Source organism: Corvus brachyrhynchos, unplaced genomic scaffold, assembly GCF_000691975.1.
Source record: "Corvus brachyrhynchos isolate BGI_N302 unplaced genomic scaffold, ASM69197v1 scaffold32, whole genome shotgun sequence".
Lineage (NCBI taxonomy): Eukaryota > Metazoa > Chordata > Aves > Passeriformes > Corvidae > Corvus > Corvus brachyrhynchos.
In genome coordinates, this window is record NW_008237919.1 from 8861928 (window position 1) to 8883167 (window position 21240).

General features: G+C 40.7%; 1 protein-coding gene and 1 long non-coding RNA gene across 2 annotated transcripts in view; one reads left to right on the top strand and one right to left on the bottom strand.

Annotated features, from left to right (window-relative positions):
- The window catches only part of PPM1H (protein phosphatase, Mg2+/Mn2+ dependent 1H), a 139823-nt gene that overhangs the window by 38452 nt on the left and 80131 nt on the right, over window positions 1-21240 (bottom strand). Inside the window, exons 6-7 of the mRNA XM_017733089.1 lie at window positions 18725-18837; window positions 3618-3702 (exon numbers count right to left, since the gene is read on the bottom strand). Coding sequence (XP_017588578.1) covers window positions 3618-3702; window positions 18725-18837 — 198 coding nt within the window. The remainder of the gene's footprint in view (window positions 1-3617; window positions 3703-18724; window positions 18838-21240) is intronic.
- On the top strand, window positions 7096-7722 carry LOC108446485. The gene is made up of 2 exons (XR_001861691.1): window positions 7096-7454; window positions 7544-7722. It is a non-coding gene; the product is annotated as an uncharacterized LOC108446485 (long non-coding RNA).

A 21240-nucleotide genomic window follows, 5' to 3' on the forward strand; every position in this document is an offset into this window, starting at 1 on the left:
CCTTTTCTCCAAAAGGATATTCTACTACAAGGGACTACTGCTCTCAACAGCATGCGCAGCCCAACGCACCCGGAAATTTTGCAGATGACTCAGCCATTTTCATAGGACACATTTAAACCAAAGAGAGATTAAAACTAAAGGATGTGGTGGTAAAAGGAAGGAGAAGAATAGAAGCCAAATCCATCCCTTGATTGGTCTCTTATCTTGTGAAAGGCCCAGACCCTTTCCAGAGAACCACACATCTCCTTTACCACAGCATCATGCACTCTGTCAGATGGTTGAAGCAATCCTACTCTGGGTGATACAGGGAGCCACAAACAGTAAGAGAATTACATCTTGACTGACTTGTAATTGAAGTGCTGACTGGACATTTAGGAGATCTAGGTGCATTTCCTCTTCAGGCTCAGGTTCTGCAGGCATCCTTCAGCAGGTGAGTTAGTATCACTTTTATCCTCACCTGAGCAACAATGTAAGAATAGATCCCCTTTGAGCCCATGACTATCTGGGCTCATGAACCTTTGTCTGAATGGTTGCAAACACAAAGAGAATCTGTGGTCACTGTCACTGGTGGCCACCTAGTCTCTACTAGCAGTGACACCTGCACTGGCAGCAGTGGTGCACCATTTCTGGTGAACTTTTGAGGGGCTGTTTGGCTGCACTCATGAAGATGCTACAAACACCACACTGACCTCACGTGACATCTCAGAAGTGCAACTTCAGTAACTAGTAGAAATACACCCATCTGCAGTATGCTCAATTCACCATTCATTTTAAACACATTTTCCAATGGAATAAGTAACAAAATCGATCCTATTTACTGTTGCAATTTAGACTATCATGACTGAATTAATAGTCTCCTCAGAAGATGAAAGGAAAATTGCTTCTGGCTGTCATTGCCTGCACAACTGCTGAATGTACCAGAGCAGCTCCCAGGCAATACTGGATTTTTTTTCCCTTCAAGATACACTGATATGGTAAGCCAGGACTTTTCCCAAGTGCTGTGTGGAGCTCTCCTGCTACAGTGCTAAAAGCAAAAGAGAGACAGAAATTCAAAGAAAAAGGAGGCTTTTGAATGCCCACCAGTGGAAGGGAAGCGCCATGGCGCACTGAACCTCTACAGAAGCCGAAGGACCAAGGGAATACTGGTGCAAAGCTTTCACACTTTACATCTTAAGAAGCGCTCTCTGACTGAAGGATTGATTGCCTTCTGCAATACTCTCACAAGCTGCCTGACACAGAAGTCTGTCTCTGCCATACAGCCTGCCTGAAGTCTGCAGCTGTATGCTGCCCGCCCTCCTATGGAGCAATGACCATGCTCAGAGCTGCTTCAAAGTCAGAACAACTGGATAGTCAACTTTTTCTTTTCAGGTTTCCATGCCAGAGGCCTACTGCCAAGGCCATTCTTGGATGCATGTCAATAAACCTGCCAGGACAGGAAAAACATTGGCTTCCCTCCCCTCTCAGTTACTCTATCAGTACTAGCTGAAGCACAGTTTTGTCTAAGACTAGATTGGAGGACTTCACATAAAGATACTCACATGACCTGAACAACTCATTATCCCATGTATTTCTTTCCACACAGAAATTAAGGCTCAGAAAAGAGGGCCTAAAAGAACATCCTGTGTGACTGAAGCAATCAACAGGCACTAAAGGCAGAGGAAAGCTCCTTCATCCTGACTGCACCAACAGTGTCTGCTGCACAGGGAACAGCCTGCAGGCTGTAAATCCATACCCTCCCTTTGCTTGTGCAGTAACTTCCTCATAGCGAGCAGTATCTTTGCATTTACCAAGTAGAATATTAATGCTGAAGTGATTAAATTATTTTCTTCCTATTGTGCAGGAGCAGCAACGCACCATGTTTGAAACAAAGAAACTCAGCTTTAACTGCAAATAAGAAGATACACTCAAAGTAAATAACTTTCAGACAGGAACAACAGACGAGAGATGTTGATGGTAGAATAATAGACTGATAGCAGAACTTGGGGACAGACAAGCGAGTAAGAGGAATTATTTGGGATCTAATCAGCAAGACAGATGCAAACTTTGGAGTGTAATGCTTATGGCAACCTTGCAAGAAATTTGGGGTAATCTTCTTTTTTTTAAACACTAAAAATCTTGCTTAGGGAGTGTTATGTTTGAAATGATCTGTAATTTTGTTTCATGCTCTTGCTGTCTTGCATGTATTCTCTTTGAACGTGATACCCATAGACCTGGCATATTTGTTACATACAGAATTAAAATAGACAAACAAAGGTAAAGGAATTTTCCACAGGAAACAGCAGAAATGTTTTTCAGATCAGCTACTGGTTTCAAATATAAGCCAGAAAGCACATCAAAAGAGAAGAAAAAAACCCCTTGTAGGCAATGTTTTATCTCGTATTTCCTACAGAAGTAGCGGACTCCCTAGATGCTAAAGACACCTTTTATTTTAGAGGCAAACAAATTATTTTAAATGTAACTGAAATGTAAATATTTATTAGGCCTCTTTTCCATTTGGTTCTTTGAATATGAATAGTCCCAAAGCAGTACTTCCTCTGAAATTTTCAGCTTCAAGCCGATGAACCTGACTGAAAAAAAATCAAACGTGACAATTGAGGAAACACAATTTTTTCTTTAAAACCTTACACCACCACCTTCCAAACATTGGCGTTTTGCTTAGTTTCAAACCACAGTGCTTGGTCCAGGTTGAAAATAGAAGATACCTTAGACCTGGGAACACCACTGGCCTTGGCCTGTCCACCTTGAGTCAGGCAAGGCTGAGAGTGAAGCCTGCCTTGACCGAAGCTTAAATTTCTAAAAGGAAAAAGCAGGAGACCAGAAGAAGCACAAAGGAAATCTCTCAGCCATGTTAGGAATGGCATTTTGACAAACAACTAATTGACTTCAACCAACTGACCTGTCCATCAATGAAAACCTTAAAAAGTAACAGGATGGTTTGTATGAAAAATAACACCATACATTTTGACTTATATTACTCAGGCAGCTTATCAGCCAACACAGCTTGGTCTATAAAGCATCCCACATGTTCCCAGCTAGTCACCCTGTCCCAGCTTTATGGGTGCTGCTACACTAAATAAAACTAGTCTTTGATCACCCATCCTATCCTGCAGCTACTAATGTTCACTGAGATCCCTTCTAAGTTGGCTATCTTTCCCCTGATGGAGATACAACCAGCATACCGTTAAGAGTAAATTAATCAAACTCTGCAGTACCATTCACATACAAAGAGCAGTCTGTGGTACTTTATACTGTCACACAGCAAGCACTGGGATGGATTGAAATACATCTGTGGCTCATTAGCTCTGTGTCTGAGCTCTCAAAATCCAACACCAATGAGCTGCTGAAGGGTATGCAGCTGAACAAGGTACACAAGCACAGCCATGCTAGTCGATGGCCTTCGCCAAAGAGGTAATAGTCCTTTTACTGAGATTTGCACCACCAGGGTTTTCTCCACGTTTGCTGATGGTTTAAAGACATACGTGATCAGTCACTGGTGTTCAGTGGACACATCATCCTTCACTGAGTCACAGCAACTCAGTATCATTTCTCTGAGCCTTAGATATTACCAGGCAATGCTTGTCATCAGCAGCACCTTATTTGCTCCTCAGGTCTCTTACCAGATACTGAAGTCGCTGGCGTTCAGTCTCTGGAGTGAATTCTGAAGACATTGGAATGACTTCACCATTTCGGATTATTATAGCCCTGTAAAAGTAATAAAACATCATCAGCATAGAAAAAGAAGGTAAAAAAACCCAGAAAACCATGGGGTACAGTGGCAGTCTCGTTTTCTTCAGAATCGTGACAAATAAAGACATTTCTTTTCCACTGAGGTTGTCAGCAGAACAGGGTAATTCCTGCCCTGCGTCCTTCAGGCTGAGTAACAAAGTATACTTGTATAAACCAAGTTCATTTTAGAGCTCACAAAAACATCCAAGCAATAAAGGCAAGAGTTATTTCAATTGATGTCTACAGGGTATCCTTATTAAGTGAAATGCAGACACCCAGAGGAGATGCTGCAGAATCAGTGATTGTAGAACAACTCTTTGCAGGTTTTAATACCAGTTGTGGCTGACACTGTCTAAACTACTGGCTTCAAATGACTCATGTAAGCACTTTCCAATTATTGACTGGTCATATGTCATGTCAGAACATCTCTACTCCAACAGCAAATGGAAATAGCAAAGCAAATCCTATTTAACACAAATTTAACTAGTTACCTGCTGAAAGATGGCAGGTAATGGAATGATTGTAGATTAGCCAGGAGATTTCACACACAATTCTGCAAATGGCAGAGAGAAAATTTTCTCAAACACCTGCCTGTTGCGTCTTAACAATCTGCTATGCTGCACACAAAATATGGTCCAATCTTTCCCTGGTGTAATGCCACTGGCTGGAACACAAGTCACAGGAAGGGAGAATTCACCCAATATTTCTGCATTCTACATTCATGTATTCACTCACAGAACTACGTTCCTTTATCTTTCCATTACTTAGGCAGTTCTGTAAGCAGAGCAATGCCTGGCACTTTTGAAGAGCTTGGTAAACTATGTATCATCCCAAAGACTTCAACGGCTGTTGTGGAACTGCCTCAGCCACCAGTAGATTAATTCAGTGTTTGGATAGCAGCAGTGTACCAGCTCCCCTCTTGAATTTAGACAGAATTTGGTGCAGCTAAAAATGTATTTGCCACTTGGATTTTAGTTTCTCTATGTTTTAAATGGTCCCATTTCTGTGATCTTTTCACCCCACTGACGTCCTATTTATGAGTTAGCTTACTTCCCTTGATAATTTGATTGATTTGCTATCATTACTTCTATGCCAGGTGTTCTGATAGCACTGCAAAGCAACCAACAAATATAGTAGGCACACAAAGACTGAAAACTTAAACTTCTAAATTCAAAACACAGGCATCTTGAGAAAACCAACTCAGGTACAAACCTGAATTTCTAAAATTAGTGGCACTGGATAGATTTCCAAGCCTTGTGGTTAGGCCAGTGGACTAAAACTCTCTCCAGACTGTCATCTACTATTGCTAGTATGCAAAAGGCAGCAGCATTATCTATGACTAAATGAACTGTTCACATTTCTGAGATTCACGTTGCAAAAAGCAGATAGGTTCAGGATGGTACTACAATGGGAGATGTGGGAAGAAGCTCAGGCAATGAGGGGAAAACTGATTTGCTTTGAAAGGTAATAAAATTCATGCTCTTGGACTTCCAGCACTTCCTTGCAAATAATCCCATGTAGAAATTAGAGGTGGCAAGAGTGCAGCCTATACACTGAAGGTTCCCATTGGCCCTTAATTAAAACCAGTATTATGTACTTGAGACAGACATGGTAGCTGCAACTCTTTAATTTCCTAAAACAAATTTGTGCATAATTTTGGACAGATTTTTTTTCTACTTTAGGGAATCCAACTACATTACAGGCTTACAAAAATGCCTATCCAATTAAAAATAATAAAAGTTTGCTGAAAATCTTTTGCATTTCTGAGACAGTCATTTAAATACAGATTAAGAACTCTACCACCTCTCTTCTGCAACAACACATTTGCTTTTATTTTTGCAGTTCCTGAGGTATTCAGCTTTGAACCAGATTTATTTACGCAGACAGTGAACATTTTATATAACTTTTTTATATGTTATTTGATTCACTTGAGTAGGCCTCCACTTAAGGGGTCTGTGGGTTTACTACAGAATATATACTCTGGCAACAGTCTAGACCAGACTGATCAAAGGAGCTATCAGACACTAACCAAATTTTACACACTAGTTTAAGTGAGTCATAAGGGATTTTCTGATCTTTTGCTTGTCTGAAAGAGCTAATATAAAACCACACGTTGATATAACCGTTAGCACATCAGGCTAATTTTCTAATTATTCTTTGCTTCCCCTTTAATCACCACTTCACAGGAAATCCATATTTTAAAGACCATTGAGACCAGTCTGGGGTTCACCTTTTTCTTTGTGCACATTGACATACTTTCTATATATGTTGATACCTGTCATTCTCACTTCTGTGGGTAGAATTTGGCCCTGAGGGACTCACATCAAATAAAAAGCAATTCAGAGGCGAGTGGGTCAACCTTTCATAGCTCAATTTATTTTCACCAGAATTGGCAGCCACCTGGGATGAAAAGCACAACCCAGCACACACACACATACACAAAAAAAAAATTCTTCAGAGGGGGAGGAATTAAAGTAATACTGTTGATACCTGGTAAAATAGAGTTTTATGTTTTTCATTAATGTTTTCACCAGTTGGACTTTATTCAACTTGCAAGTTACAGCTGCTCATAAAGTCATATGATTTGATCTGAGGAATGAGACAGCTCTAGATATGAGTAATGGGAGGGACACAGACATACACGTACAAGGCACTGGTCCAAATTCAACTGTGGTGAGCTTATAAACCCATACTGGGACCTTTCTGCACTAACTGCTTAGCTGTTTCATGACAGCAAAGGGTATTTCTGATGGCCCAAGTGACAAGAATGGGCACATTTGTTGGCTATCTCACTGAGGAGGCTGGGTGCAAAAGCCTGGCCTGGGAGCCACCCTGCTCGGTGGGATTTTCCCCTGTGATTGAAAAGGTGCCGAATAAGGCCCTAATTGGGTTTGGAGACTGAAGTGCCCTTTCTGTGACCTTGCAGTGACAGAGCTGCCAACCAGCGACTGAAGGCTTTTTCCACCGAGCAACCTCCAGAGCCCTGAATTCAATAGCCCAGAGTCAATAACTGCTCACAAGGAGGGAGCCTGGCTGATGCAGCAGCTGCAAACAGCTCCAGCAACTGCTTTTAGAGACCCACTCTATACCGTCCTGCAGGACAATTAATTTTGACTTTGCACTTCCTAATGGACTAAGCAGCAACATGGCAACTAAGCAGCAGTTACATTAGCATTACTGCTTCTGCCATGCATGAAACACACGTATGCAAGGAAGTAGTGTTCTGAAAGCATTTAAACTCCCCATGTATTGAGGATATATGAATGTATATTTTATGCCAGAATACAGCTGTCCTATTAAACTGTCAGAAATAACTACATAGGAAGCAAGAATTCCTTGAATAGATGCAGCTCCCAGAGAGCATCTGATTCTGCCATGTTTAATAGTGACATTTTAATTTCCACCACACTGGTGAAACACATTGTAGCAGAGCCACAGGGTGAGCCTGCCAAAGGCAGATGGATGATTCATGTTTGCCGAGAACAAGTATGTCAACACTAACCAAATATTCTCTGATGACAAGGTTGCTTCAGACCCACACCAATCATTAATTTATATCACCAATGAAGTAGTAATTAAAAAGAAAAGCTTTTTTTGGCAGGATTGGAAATTGGGAGTCACAGATCTGCAGACTCCTCAGTGCATTGCCCTCCATGCTCTGATGCCCTCTCCACACACCATTGTCTACAGCGAGAAACTGCTCTGAAGTCTTGAAGCCACAGAGGCCAGTAAGTCACTTATTCTGATCTCTTCTAAAAACAAACTAGATTTCCCTGAGTCCTTTCCTCTCTTTTGAACCCTAACTCTCTACCCACAGGAACTACAGGATTGTACTTGCCATTGCATTTCACATCCTCTGCATGACAATGAAAGTATGTTCACTAATCCAGAGCTGGGATACTCACAGTAAACTGGAATATATTGAGGAAAAAATTTCCCAAAACACAGCTGAAGTAGCCTAAAATGGAAGAAACAAGAATCTGATTTTGTATCTCTTTTGGCCTCTCGAGCTCTTCTGATCCAGCGAAACCACACCCTGAATAACTAAATTGGGAGCAAGAGATGTGCCAGTGGCTCAATGCACAAGTCAGGACTGGCAGTCATGGCAAATCCTACAGCCGGCTATGTCTGCTCAGTCACATGCAAATGAAAAGAAACACCAGGAGCTTAAAAGGCTGCATGTGCATCTACAGAAAGCAGTGCTCTTCACATGAGAGTATAGTCCAGAATGATCAGCTAAATTCACACAGAATATTAAGTATACAGTTATTTTCTATATTCAGATTCAATACTTAGAAATCATATTTGGTGCCTTAGTATACATCTGCTTTTAAAATACATGGAGATTGAAGCAACAAAAGGACAAAAATCTGCCACTGCGCTATACTGCTGCTGTGATGCTCAAGATGTAGCAACAACACAGGTTTAAGGAAAATATTGATGTATCAACTGCTTTTGCATTTTTAATATGGCTAACAACTACCACCTCTCCTCGAATCAAGCAGGGTTTGGGTTTTTTTTTTTGTTTATCTTTTGTGGAAAACACAATCAGCTGAAAATTGCACAGCATCCTTTCTATGTTTCTTATGAGAAACAAATACAGGAAATTCATACATTTTAGAGGAACCTCTTGTTGGTTACTCTCATTTAATCATACAGAGAAAGCAACACTTTAGTGAACAAGGTCAAAAGTGTAATTCCACTGCTGTCACAGGTCTATTGGGATTCTGGTGTTCAAAACAAAGGGACATCTCCAACTCTTAGGAGTATTCAGGGGACAGCCTGATTCCGTTACACACTTTTTCAGCCAAAAATTATTTGAAACGCAACATTAAACTGCACATTTCTACAACACAGGATAAAAATCTGGTAAAGGTGACAGAGAAAGACCATTCAGAAAACCCTTTTTGACAGTGTATATCAATTCCAAGCCAGAGGGAGGATGTATCCATTTTGTCAAAAGGTGTTAAGCATGTGGATTCAGTACAGATGAAGCAGAAGTGTCTGGCCTCTCTGCAAAGGTATTAGAAATGTGTCAATGAAAAAGAAAGAGGGATTAAACTGACAGAAAGAATAAGGCAGGGTCTTATTACATTCAAGGGGGAACTAAGCAGTAGATTTTAATTAGGTGTGTCACAAGATAGTTGTGGAAAAAAGAAAGTAAATCCTAGAACTACTATAGAATCAGTCTATATGGGTGCTTGTTTACATTGGTAACTAAATGCATATATTTTAACAATCCAGGAAAGATCATTGTTAATGTTTGATAAGCTTCAAACCAGCTGTGCTTTTATTTTTTAAATTTCTTTACCTTTTCTTAATTGCTAAGAAGTGAAAGACAATGACTATAAAATTATAAAAATGAGAAATGTTTTTCTCTTCTGTAAATGAAGTACTGGAACTTACAGCCATTACGATTACTGATAACTTTTAATACATGCAGCATTGGCAACTTGGTTTTACTTACTTAAAACTGAATTACTCCCACTTAGTCCCACACAGACCCATTTCTCAATGTTTCTTTAAAAACCAGGTGAACAAACACCTCACTGTGCTGGCAGTAACTGTGGAACTGATCTCATATTCCATCCCATGTATTCACTAACAACATGATTCTATAGTGTAAAGCCTTTAAATGATTTCCTTAATTTTATGAATTAAGGTAGGCTGGAGATAGTGAAACAAACCATTATGTAACATTTACCTGGCATTAAAACAGGTTCCAGTGATGATATATCCATCACCATAAAACTCAGGTGGAAGCAGCAACCCTCAGCAACACCAATGGAAAAAACACTCTGGCTGCCTCCCACCCGTAATATCTAAGATAATGCCCCAACTCTTGGCATCACTATCAAGAAGAAAACAAGCAACAAACCAGGGAAGGAGTAGAGCCAGTGAAAATTGTCTCTGTCCTCACTTTCCATTTACTGTCACTCAACAGTCCTGCCACTCTGATTTCTTAGTATTCTTCAGCACAAACATAAGCCAGTTCACAGAAACCCTGTGACAGGATAGAAACACTGGATCATTTTTCTTTCAGCCGAACAAAGCCAAGGTTAAGTGGGAGCAGACTCTCCCTGCTTGTGGCTCTTCCTGGGACAATGTAGTTTCATGTTACATTGTGGGTTATAGCAGGCTGCTCAGACACTTTCATTCATCGCTTGGGGGAACTTCAGCTCCCTCAAGCCAATAAAAGGTGTGAGAACTTGCCTTGGTGAAGTATTGCAAAAGTAATTTCCTACAGGAGCGTGCTCTGGCATTTCCTGCCAGAACAATGAAGATCACTTCCAAACTTCTGCTAAGGCTTTTTGCAGACTGCCAGCCACCCTGGCTGCTCCAAGGGTTAGTATCTCAGCAGCACAACTGCCAAGTGCAGCCCTTGCTCCACTAGGACACTGACTGGGCATTCCCAGGTATTTCATTCAAGGTCCTTTCTTCACGTCTTTGCCGCAGCATGGAGCCAAGCATGCTATACCTCTCCTGTGGCAAGACAAGAACCTCCTCCTCCCTTTGAAAAGAAGCAGAGAAAGAAATTATGAAATCTAGACCCTGCAAACCTCCCTGAAAGTTGTCTTTCAGAGGCACCTGCAAGCACATGAGCTGTTCCTGCACACATGTATAGAGCTTTACGCTGTTTCCAATTACCTGACTCACTCATATTTCTATTTCTAGTGCTTATTTAGTGATTCCTTTGGAGAAGGCTTTTGGGCACAATGAGGCTGCTGAAATACTCTAAAGCCACTGTTCTGGCGGTCTGATTTAATTGTATTATTTTTAATAAAGGATCACAAATAGGCAAACAGAAGCTGTTTCTCTAAGCAGAATAACATAGATTTCCATGGAAGGGCTTACTTCCCATCTACAGTAGCACCTGAACCAGTCAGGATCTTTCTTACTGCCATCAAAAAATAACAGAAATCAGAATTTTTAGAACTGATCTGGTATTCCATCTCGTGTATTCACTAACAACTTAGTAAGCAGCAGTTAAAGGGATTTTCTACCACTGGCAGCCTCCCTCTGCCCTATATGTTGCATCTAACCATGAGAAGCACCTGGTTGTCACAAAAAATGGAACTAAATGACTTCAGTTGTTTCTGCATCACTACTGTACAGTTTTAAGTTAAATGTAATGCTGAGCTTGCAGGCAGTCCACAGAGGAGATAGCTTGGAGAAGACACGTTGCCCCATCATTTTTGACCCCTGGAGTGGTATGCTTCTAGTTGTCAGTGCCTCTTTAGTAGGCTGCAGCTCCATTCCCATGGGACTCTACTGTGAATTCCCTGCTCTAGTTTAGGTCCTGAAGTGTATTGCCTGGCTGATGAAATCTTAAGTATGGAGTTATTATTAGCACTTGGCTTTATCAATGGGGTTTCATTTTAGGGCTAATTATATATATTTTTTTATGCCCGCCCCATCACTAATGCAATGGCAGTACCTATCTGAATGCAATGTTCTTGTTTGCTTAATTGGGAAAGTAACTTTTGCTATTGAATCAATAGTGACTTTATAAGTTTACCTTTACACTCCTAGTATCGTCTACTCCAGCTCCAGTAGTACTAACCCAAATGTGAATAAACTAAACTAAAATGCTCTGTAATTAACTGTGTGTACTCTCCTGGTAGTTTACATCTCAACACATCAATCTTTCAGAAAGGGCTTCAGCTGGCAGCTAGAGAACTATTACAAGCCAGTTTATAGTGACACTACTAGCACACAAAAACTGCCCACCATTGGCTCCAATAGCCTTAGGCTGGAGATTTACTGCCCTCTTAGGATTCATTTTGCCCCAATGATTTCAGTGTATTCTTCATCTGAACACAGTTAAGTACAAGGCTGCAATGATGACAGACCACCATGTTTCTGTATCATGGCTGAACACCAGGCCACCAATTACTCAGGCCGTGCCAGGGAAATGAACAAAGAAGTGCAGTCACATCTCTGTGGCCAGCTCTGAGCCTCAGGACTGGTATCTGTGGAATCAGTCTTTTTCCCTGTTGTCCAGGATATCACATTCATCTCCACGACAAGTTACTATGGCAACTAAACCTAGGCTTAGTGGATGAAGGCATTGCTGTGCAAGCCAGTGTTTATTTTGTCAGTGATATGGCTGGGATATGGCTGTCCATGTAAGATGGAAGAAGTAAGGATTTTTTACCTCTCTGCTCTTCGCTGTCTTACCATTGACAAAGAAAGAATGAATTCTAGCACCTAAAGTCCTATCTACTTGGACTTCAGCTTTTCTGCTTAACTCAGCACCAGTTGCAGGATATTGGAACAAGCTGGATCGAGACGCAAAAGCAGACTGCAAGTCACGCTCTCTGCTTGCTCTTCATCCGTGAATTTTTACCCAAGTCCTGCTTCATTCACCCACACAGAAGTGACCAGGGCCATTACTTAAAGTCTCAGGAGCAGGGCTCAAGCAGCATTGCACAGCTGCTTCTGAGACTGAACAGCCTGGGCTGCCTTGAGTTTGCTGAATTCAGGTGACTTGAAAAGCTTTTCAACATAGTAAGGACCACAGCAGACTTTGAAACATTCACCAAGCAAGCCTGGGGTGCTCCCTCTGGCCCCCCTCCCAAAGTACAGATCGGAGCTAGAGAACCAAGTGCCCAGGCTGCTTTGCATGCATTGACCCTGGCCCTGCAACACTGCAATGAAGAACTTGCACGTCTCTGTGCTCAGCTACAAAGGCACAGATTAAAAAGATAGATTGTTTGGAGTTTGTTGGCTTTTTTTTTTTGCCTTTCTTTTTTTTTTTTAAAGGCTGAAACTCCATGAGAATTAAAGTTAATAGAATTCTTTATTCCTGGAAACCAATACCAATGAACTGTGGCTTTACAGTTTACTGATATTACTCGAATAGCCAAAATTTTTCTCCTTCCTCATTATCTGTAGCATAAGATAATGTCTGTGTGGTAAGGACCAATGATTTAACTGAATGTATTCCTCACTGAAAATGTTTACAATGACTTTAGTACCTGCTAATTGCCACAGGTATTGCTAAGGCATATGCTCTCCCAGGAAAAACAAGAGTTTGAAAAAGAAGTAGGACATTTGTTTTGTTTTCAAAGCCTACAAACATTTACTACCAAATGAACAATTTCTACCAAGTCAGTGCTGGATATGACATGCCAGTAACCTGAACTTGTCATCCACTGGATAACTAGAAAATGCTCTTCCTTAGCACTGCCCTTTGAGTGAAATGACTTCTTTCTGATCCAACACCTTTTCTTCACACCTTGCCTTAAGTGTTTCTTGAAGTGCCTTCAAAAGCTTTACCCAGCACGAAATCCTGCAGTATCTGATGTTGCTGTCATTCCAATGAATCTTGTGCTCTTGCTTCTCCCTGGAAGGAGGCCAGGCAGGAAAAGGGGAGAAGGGCTTTCTGCAGGCCTGAAAATCGTGCTTCTAAGGAAAAAGCCAGAGGGAACAGAAAGAGAGGACATGGCCATGTCTCCTGAACGTGGCTAATCTTTTCCAACATTTTGGGCTAGTCAGGATCAGACTTCTCCACCTATCAAACTGCAGTGAAGGAGAATGTACATGGCAGAGACTTGCTTTGCTTTGAATTCAGTCTTTCCTCACTACACAGACCTGTGAGCAAACCAGACTTAGGTTATCTGTTGCCCTGAAATGATCTAACATTTTTTATTTTCAAGTGATTCTGTCACAGAATTAATAATAACCTAAAAAGGGGATGTACCATAGATCAGCCAACATACAATCTGTAAGTGTTGCTCTTGCCTCAGGGGAGGCATCTTTTGAGAATTTGGAGGAATGAGAACTTCAGGGGACGAAGAGAAATCCCTACCAATTGCACGGCCTTTGTGTGTTGCTCACTTTTGAAACTTTCTTTGCCCCATCTTTAGGAGAAGACATGAAAAAGAATGCTTTTCCAAATACTGCAGACTGGAGAAGCTTAGTAACCGAGTTAGTCTTTCCCCTAGAGACCTCTAAGTCTCTAGTATAAAGCACAGTTACTGTTGTTTACGTAGACACAGATGTAAGAAGACAGAGAGGGCTTAGGCAGACCACTCGCAGAAAACAGGGGAAATACACACCATTTAGAAGATGAATAGTTATGAAAAACAGAAAATTAAAGCTTCCTAGAAAAACAGTAAACCAAAGACTAAATTAAACTAGTTCTACAATAGCAATATATAAGAACACTTTTTAGTTTCCATCCTTACACAGTGTTAGCGCCTCTGGCAAAAACAACCCTGCTGGACTGCCTCAAGGAAGAGGTCAGATACCATGAACCACAAAAATGGCTCAGAATCATCAATACTGACTTCTCAGAAATTCTATTTAAGCTACACTGCCAGTCAGCAGACACATAGCTGTTTCCATGCCCCTCTCATTTACTTCATAAAAACAAATTAAGCCCCCAAATCTGACTTCCTATAACAAGAACTAACCATGAGGGAAGCAGCTGACAAGCACCATGACAAAGAAGAGGAACTATAAATGTAGTAAGCTTCAACACAAGCAGCAAATCCAGAAAGAACTGAAAAGGTAAACAAATTCAATTTTCAATTCACTATTTTATTACACTGGGAGAAGACTGTGTTATAAACACACTCTCCCACACCTGGTCTCTTGAAGTACCAATGAAGTTACTTTACCTGCACCCACACAAAACCATCACAAAAATAATCACTCAACAAGCTCCTACCATTTAATAAGCCCAAATGCCTTAGCATTAATTTTACACTTGCAAAAAGGAGGAGAAAATCTATTCTGGACATGAGGATGTACGTTCAAGGAGAGTGTGAATATGCCCTGAAAACATAAGTACTGGGGAGCAAAAGCAAGGAGGCAAAAAGATGATAAAAAAGAGCTGATGAAGCAAAGCAAAAAATTCAGTGACCCTGCAAGTCCGTGAAGCCTTCGAAATATCAGGCTCTTTGCTTTGATGCTATGTTCTGCCAATAAATCAAAAAAAGCCCATGAACCCATTTGCAGATTTAGTGAGGGTTTCAGGGTGTATGGAAAAGTCAAATCAACTTGTGATATTCTGCTTCTTGTATAATGATAAAGGCACAGCTACCCTACATGGCTCCAAGCACAGCACAAAATGGAAGTGCCTGCAGGCTCTGAGCAGCTCCCTAACCAGACAACACAAAAGCCAGAACAGTGCCCGTGCCAAAGATGGTTAATATGATCATATTGCATTATAGTCATTGTAGTGATATTGGACAAATGTTATGTTGCATGAGGCTATACAATAATTGGGCAGTAATCAGTAAAAACATTAAGTCCCTGTTTTACAACTGCTTCATCAGTAGCTATAAAACAACATCCTAATAAAGAGCATAAAACTAAAAAGAACTGAGATTAACAAGGCGTGTTATGGCAGTTTAGAAGTAAAAGTCACTTTAGCAATATAGAATTGAACGACACTATTTAAAACAATGACCAGAGAAGATTTACTATTCCATATTAAAAAAGAAAAGAAAAAAATAGCAGCTATTCCAATGGCCTAGTTTTCATAGTAAATATGTCATGCTGGTAAGCAAAAAACAGCGCCTCAATGCTCACCAAAAAAAGCACTATATATTGGATAGCTGACTATAGCACTATCAGTTCCTAATCAGATAACCTTGCATGGACAATGCTAATCACTGAAAAGAAGAGAGAGAGACAAAGAAACATTAGAAAAAGCTTTGGCTGATATTCAGATATTAATTTTGACTGTACAAGTATTTATATATATATTTATGGCAGAGTCCAAGAATGATCAGATAAGCCATTAGAGAATGAAAGCAGTTCCTTCCAAGTTGTTTTTATCAGGCTCTGAATACATCACCTCATTTTTAGTAGGGTTCTGGTATCATGTGCAGTTAACATGTAATTATTACAGAACTGTGATTGCATCGTTAGCAGAAGTTTAATTATATCATTGACATTAGTGATGCCATAACATCAAGCTCAATAATAGTTCATAACAAAACCTACAATTAGCACAGTTTTTCCTCCCTTTTACACCAACCAAAAGTGTTCAGCTTGGAGAAGCCTAATAGTCCATACAGAAGTGAGCTAGGGCTGAACCTGAAAGGATTGCTGGCTGGTAATTTAGTAATATGGTAATTAAAGTCTTTTCATGATGTAATTACACATCAACTACAAAAGGACAGCTGCTATACAACACTGCCAGGGTACATGGCATGAAATGATTAGATTTGAGAAGCTTTGGTGGATAAACTGAATACCACAGACATAAGTCTGAGGTATAGCTGGCACCACACAGTACATTATTATTCAAGTCTCACACTTAACGTTGCCTTAGTCTCATTGTGATAGGAACAGTTTGTTGCACATACCTTGGTCCTCCAACAGCAGAAGCTCTTCAAAATCCACCTTTAAAAGCCTCTGCTGTTTTGAAGTTCTCTGAAATTATAAAACCTAACCTTCACCTGGGGAGAGGCAGTATAACTGAGGTTTACATGAACCCAAAATGTTTATTTCCCACACGAAATCTTCTCTCACTGACTCCTATCTGTGGGAAATTAAACTTGATTTATTTGCCGGCTTTTTCCAGTGGGGTAGCAGAGACGGAAGGAGGAGAATGAGGAGAGGGGAAAGGCGCAAATGAGGAGGGGAACTAAGAACTAAGGGTTTTGGCATCTAGTTCCAACACCAACAAGAAGGCATCCCCTATTTAAGTGAAAGAACAAACCGACCCTTCTTCTAAAAAGCAGATAAACATTTCTTGAAGTAGTTTCTTTATTGTATTTCTCACTACCCTCCCTTTTATCTGTACAAACCACAAAGTTGACCACATGAGGGATGAGACAGCAAAAAGCAACATATTTTTCCAACTAACACAAGTAAAATTTCTTGACTACATAACTGGGCTCTTCAAAATACAGGAATGCACTGTGCACCCTGGCAATGGGCAGACAACCTCAGTGGCTTGTTTAGTCCTAAAACGTCCTTTTTGTCATGACAGCAAGTCGGATGTTTTGCAATAGCTGGTTTTTTCCCTGTAAGTGGGAAAGGGGATTTGGTGGGAGAAAGACCCAGACCAACTGATCTACACTTTAAAGCTTTAAAATTTCTTTTGAGCCAGGAAAGTCTAGGAATGGACTTACCTGAAAATGAAAGATTTTGGGATAATTCTCCTCAGCATATGAGAGATCTTCAGTGAAGTCCATTTGGAAAGTGCAAAACCAAACTGTTTTGAATCTGAAGGGACTTTATTACAAGTTATTAGGAATGAGAATTTGAATCCTGGTTCAAATAACACCCAATCTTGCTGATGGTTTCCTTTCTGATTCCCGCTCTCCCTCTTTTTCTGAGGAGATGTTTTGGGTGGACTTAATGAACATGCAAAACTCCTTGAAGACTTAGTATGTTTAACTACAGTTACACCAATACTCTGGCACCCACTGCAGATCACTGCCAACCGGACTGTCTTGCCCTTGGGTATCAGAGGCTGCAATTGAGCTGAGGCTGCTCTCAGGGAGCACAGGAGGAATCCTGAGGGAACTGGAAGCAGCCAGTTCCAGTCATTTAGAAACAAAGATCTTAGAAGTACTAGGCTACTCAGAAGTAAGTCCCGCATGGCCAGTTTTACACAGCACACTTTTAAGAGGCAATAAAGCAAATTAGCCAACTCAGATTCAACTGTACTTCAAGCACAATAGCACAAGAAAACATGATTATTTCTAATTTAATGGTAGAAGAGATAGAAGGTCATTCAGCTAGTGGTTCTGTTGACAAGACAGGTGATCACTTCAAACATGGTTGCAGCTACCATGTGAGGGCTCACTTGACATGATGCAAAAAGGAGTTTCAAATAGGTCACTTGTCAATAGAAACTGGGTGCACAACTTGCAACCTATACAGCAAATTTAGCATCTTAAAAACAATCACCAAGGTAAAAAGCAAAGGAATTTTACGCACAAAGGATTTATCTGACTTCCTACACAGTTTAAATCAGTAAGAGGCAATAAAAATCTTAGGTTTAAACGACAAAACGCTTCACTTTTGAGTGTTGTCTCTGTAAGTACGTGGGTGTACACACTACAAACACGAACTGTGTGTGCACAAACCTTAAACACAAACACATAACCACAGCAGTCTTCACCTAAAGACAACATGGTTCAATACCTTTGCAGATATTAATTACTTGGCTGTTAACAGAATACAACAGCAGTTCGTATCACATGGGAACTATTCTCCCTGTCCTGTTTATACAGTGCACTGCCAAAAGAAACATGTGAAGTCTGAAGTCTTGCAGGAAGACCCTCATTATCTCTCTCCAATGATGGTAAGGGCAGAGTTAGAGATGGGGAAAGAATGCAAGTGAGAGATTTCCAGTATGCTCCTATCCTCAGCAGCATCAGAAGACAAAGAAAAAGCTTATAATGAGTCTTCAAGGACCCAACTTCAAAATAAAACAAAGCAACAGCTCCTGAGCAACAGCATTCAGTTATGAGAAATGTACAAGTACATGAGGTGGAAGAGGAAAAGCAAAAAACCTATACTGTGATAGTCTGTCTCCCTCTCCTCTGCCCCCGACGCAAGAGTAGCAGCTATTTGCTTACTGATCACTACCTTCAATTACATGAAAATCTGAAAGCCAAATGGCCTATCAAGACTAAGCCTGGCAACAAGAGACACAGGACTTCCTACAGAACAAATACAGCCCTACCAGCTGCTCTGGATGCAGTCACCTTGTCAGTGTTCAACACAATTCTACTACACGCCCAACATCTCTTCTGTTTCAATGGCTTTTTAGCACCTTTCCACTTCTCTGCAACCCTCAAGTCATTCAGAAACTGCTACAGGATCAGAAGTTTCCCTGACTGCAACCACTGCTCAAGATACTGGAACTCTATCCTTGGCACTTGCATGCATTTCTGCAAGAAGTGCTAAGTGTCCAGCCAAGAAACAGAATCTTGTGATAGTGGCTGCTTTTAAGGAACTCGGTAACACCAGGCCTGGGGAGTTTGGGGTAAAGGATTAGACGGAGAGACAACACACTTACCTGCTATCACCAGCATTTGCCACATAAAGCTTCCCCAATAAATACACAACCACTAGGGCTGTGCAGCCACCAGAAATGTTATACACGGTCCTCTCTCGCTCTATTTGCAAATCCTGTGGGAAAAGAGAACAAGATCTATAAAGACAGCATTGCAAATAATGTTTGAGAAAATGAAATAATAAAAATACAATAAGAATAAAAACACAATAGTCTTTATTAAATTGTATGTCCCACTGGCTGTCTTTTCTTGCAGCTATGGTCACACGAGCTGGAAGAAGAACAGAAAGTTGAGGAGTACCTATTACTTTTTGTAAAGATGTTTGGGAAAATCAGGTCAGGAGACTGTAAAACATCAGGTACTAGGGAATAAACAGCATTTCTCAGCGATGCAAGAGAATTTGCGACGGCAAAAGCACAATGAAGGCAAAGATAAATGAAGCTTAACAACAGGTACCTGGTGGTATAATTGGAGAGTGCTTTACATAGACAGCAAATAATTAATGAGACCAGCTACAACATGAATAAATACCTGGTCCCCTAGAGGAATGCTAGGATTGTGGGGCATACGCCTTTAGGAACAACAGCAAGATACACTCATGCCACAAGGCTACCCTTCAGAAACATGGGGAATGAGTGGATGCTAAACTGATTCTGAGTGCAAGAAATATTAAAAAGTCCTCCACAGAAGTGGAGGACACAAATTATACTTATCACCAACAATCAATAAAGTCCTGGAAAGAAAAAATTATATAAATAAACACACACATATACACATACACATACAGTGCCTCAAGAAAACTTGGAGAACATAGAGTAAATAAGTAAATAAGCTACTTTCATGCATACATTTGAAACAAACGTTGAAGTGTATGCCAATGAATAGATTCTGCTGTCTGTAGTTTAGTTTCAGGTAATAACATGCTACAAATTACCCTTCTTTCCTGTGTCCAGAACCAAATCCAATTTCCAACTGGTCTGTCCTTGTAACACTGGATTCAAACAGGGAGCATCATTTAACGTCACCATTGCAAGTACTGGCAGATCTTTTCCAGCTAAACCTTGGCTACTTTTATGTGGTTTTTATTATGAATATATGTTTGCCTCTGTGTGTGTGCATATGCACAGACCTATACTTCAGCCATTTTCATATTTGCACTGAGCAACAAACAGCTCAAATTGTTCATGCCTTGAGGTATGGAATTTAGAGCTTTATTTCAGAGCTAAATTTATCTGAAGAAAAGCACTACAACAAATGCAAACCGTGACAGCTGCAATTTGATAGAAAATCTGAAGAGGTCCCTGTCCCACGCTTTGTCTCCTGCAAATTTCAGGGGAGGAAGGTGACCTGGAGCAGCAGTAGGGATGCTCAGCAGCGCTCGGGCGCTGTCCTGAGCGGGTGGGCTGAAGTGTTGGTCCCAAATAATGTGATCCTCGCTGGCCGATGCATGCACATCCCATTTGTGCCACAAACACAGTGCCAAGGTGCTGTCCCAGAGGGCCATCCTCAGCTGTGTGTGGAAACTGCACGTGGCTGCCACAGGAACACGGGTTCTACTGCACTCACACACTTTTTGGTGGGGAAGCGGGGGTGGTGATGGTGGTGAGGACCAGGAGGAAAACACTCCCAAGATATAAATCATATCTTGCAGAACCTTCGGTCACAGACATGGGCCTGTTATAAAGGCCTTTTTATCTAATCTTGCCATGGAGCTGTATTCTCCTCCCCACGGTTTCTATATATTTTTAAATTAAGCTGAAGAGTTCAAAGGAAGCCGACATTTCTAACCATCAAAATAATTTAAACTTACAAATACTACAGTGGATTTTCCAAGCACTGGCAGGAATTTTAAGAACCCTTCAGTTCCACAGTTCATAATATCCTCCAAGACCTTCAAACAATGTGCAATTCCTCATCTGGTTTCAGCACTGTCATACATACACTTTGCAAGTGCTGGAATGCCTAAACCAAAATTTATTTCTTGCAATAAGCAGAATTCAGAAGCATCTATTATAGGAGGGAAAATGGATAATCCTTAGGGGCTCTTTTTCAGAATTTCTTTGATTTAAACTAGATCTGTGTACTGGGTTTTCTCGAATCATTGCTGTCGTTGGGCTCTCCCATCTAGAACTTCAATTTACTACCATGACTTGTCAGAGTACATTCAGTGCCGTGTATAATTTGATATTACATACTTTGCTTGACATTTTCTTTTTCAGCTGCAAGGAGAGAGGGCAAGGCTTTCTGACAACTCAACAAGATTTGAGGGGGAGAAATAAAGCAAAATAAAATGAAGCTCACCAATGCTACCAATTCATTCTGATGTACAGACACCGGCTTTTAATGAAATACTTTACAACAGCAGTGCTGGGAAAGTAGTACAAACATGGGCAGAAGCCCCAGAATGCCTCTAAAGCCTTTACGGGTGTAAAGGGGCTCCTTCTAGACAGAGTGTATACAAAGCTTTCCTCATTTTCCATTATTTCAGAGCAAGCTCCTTTTTATGTTTTTTTTTTTT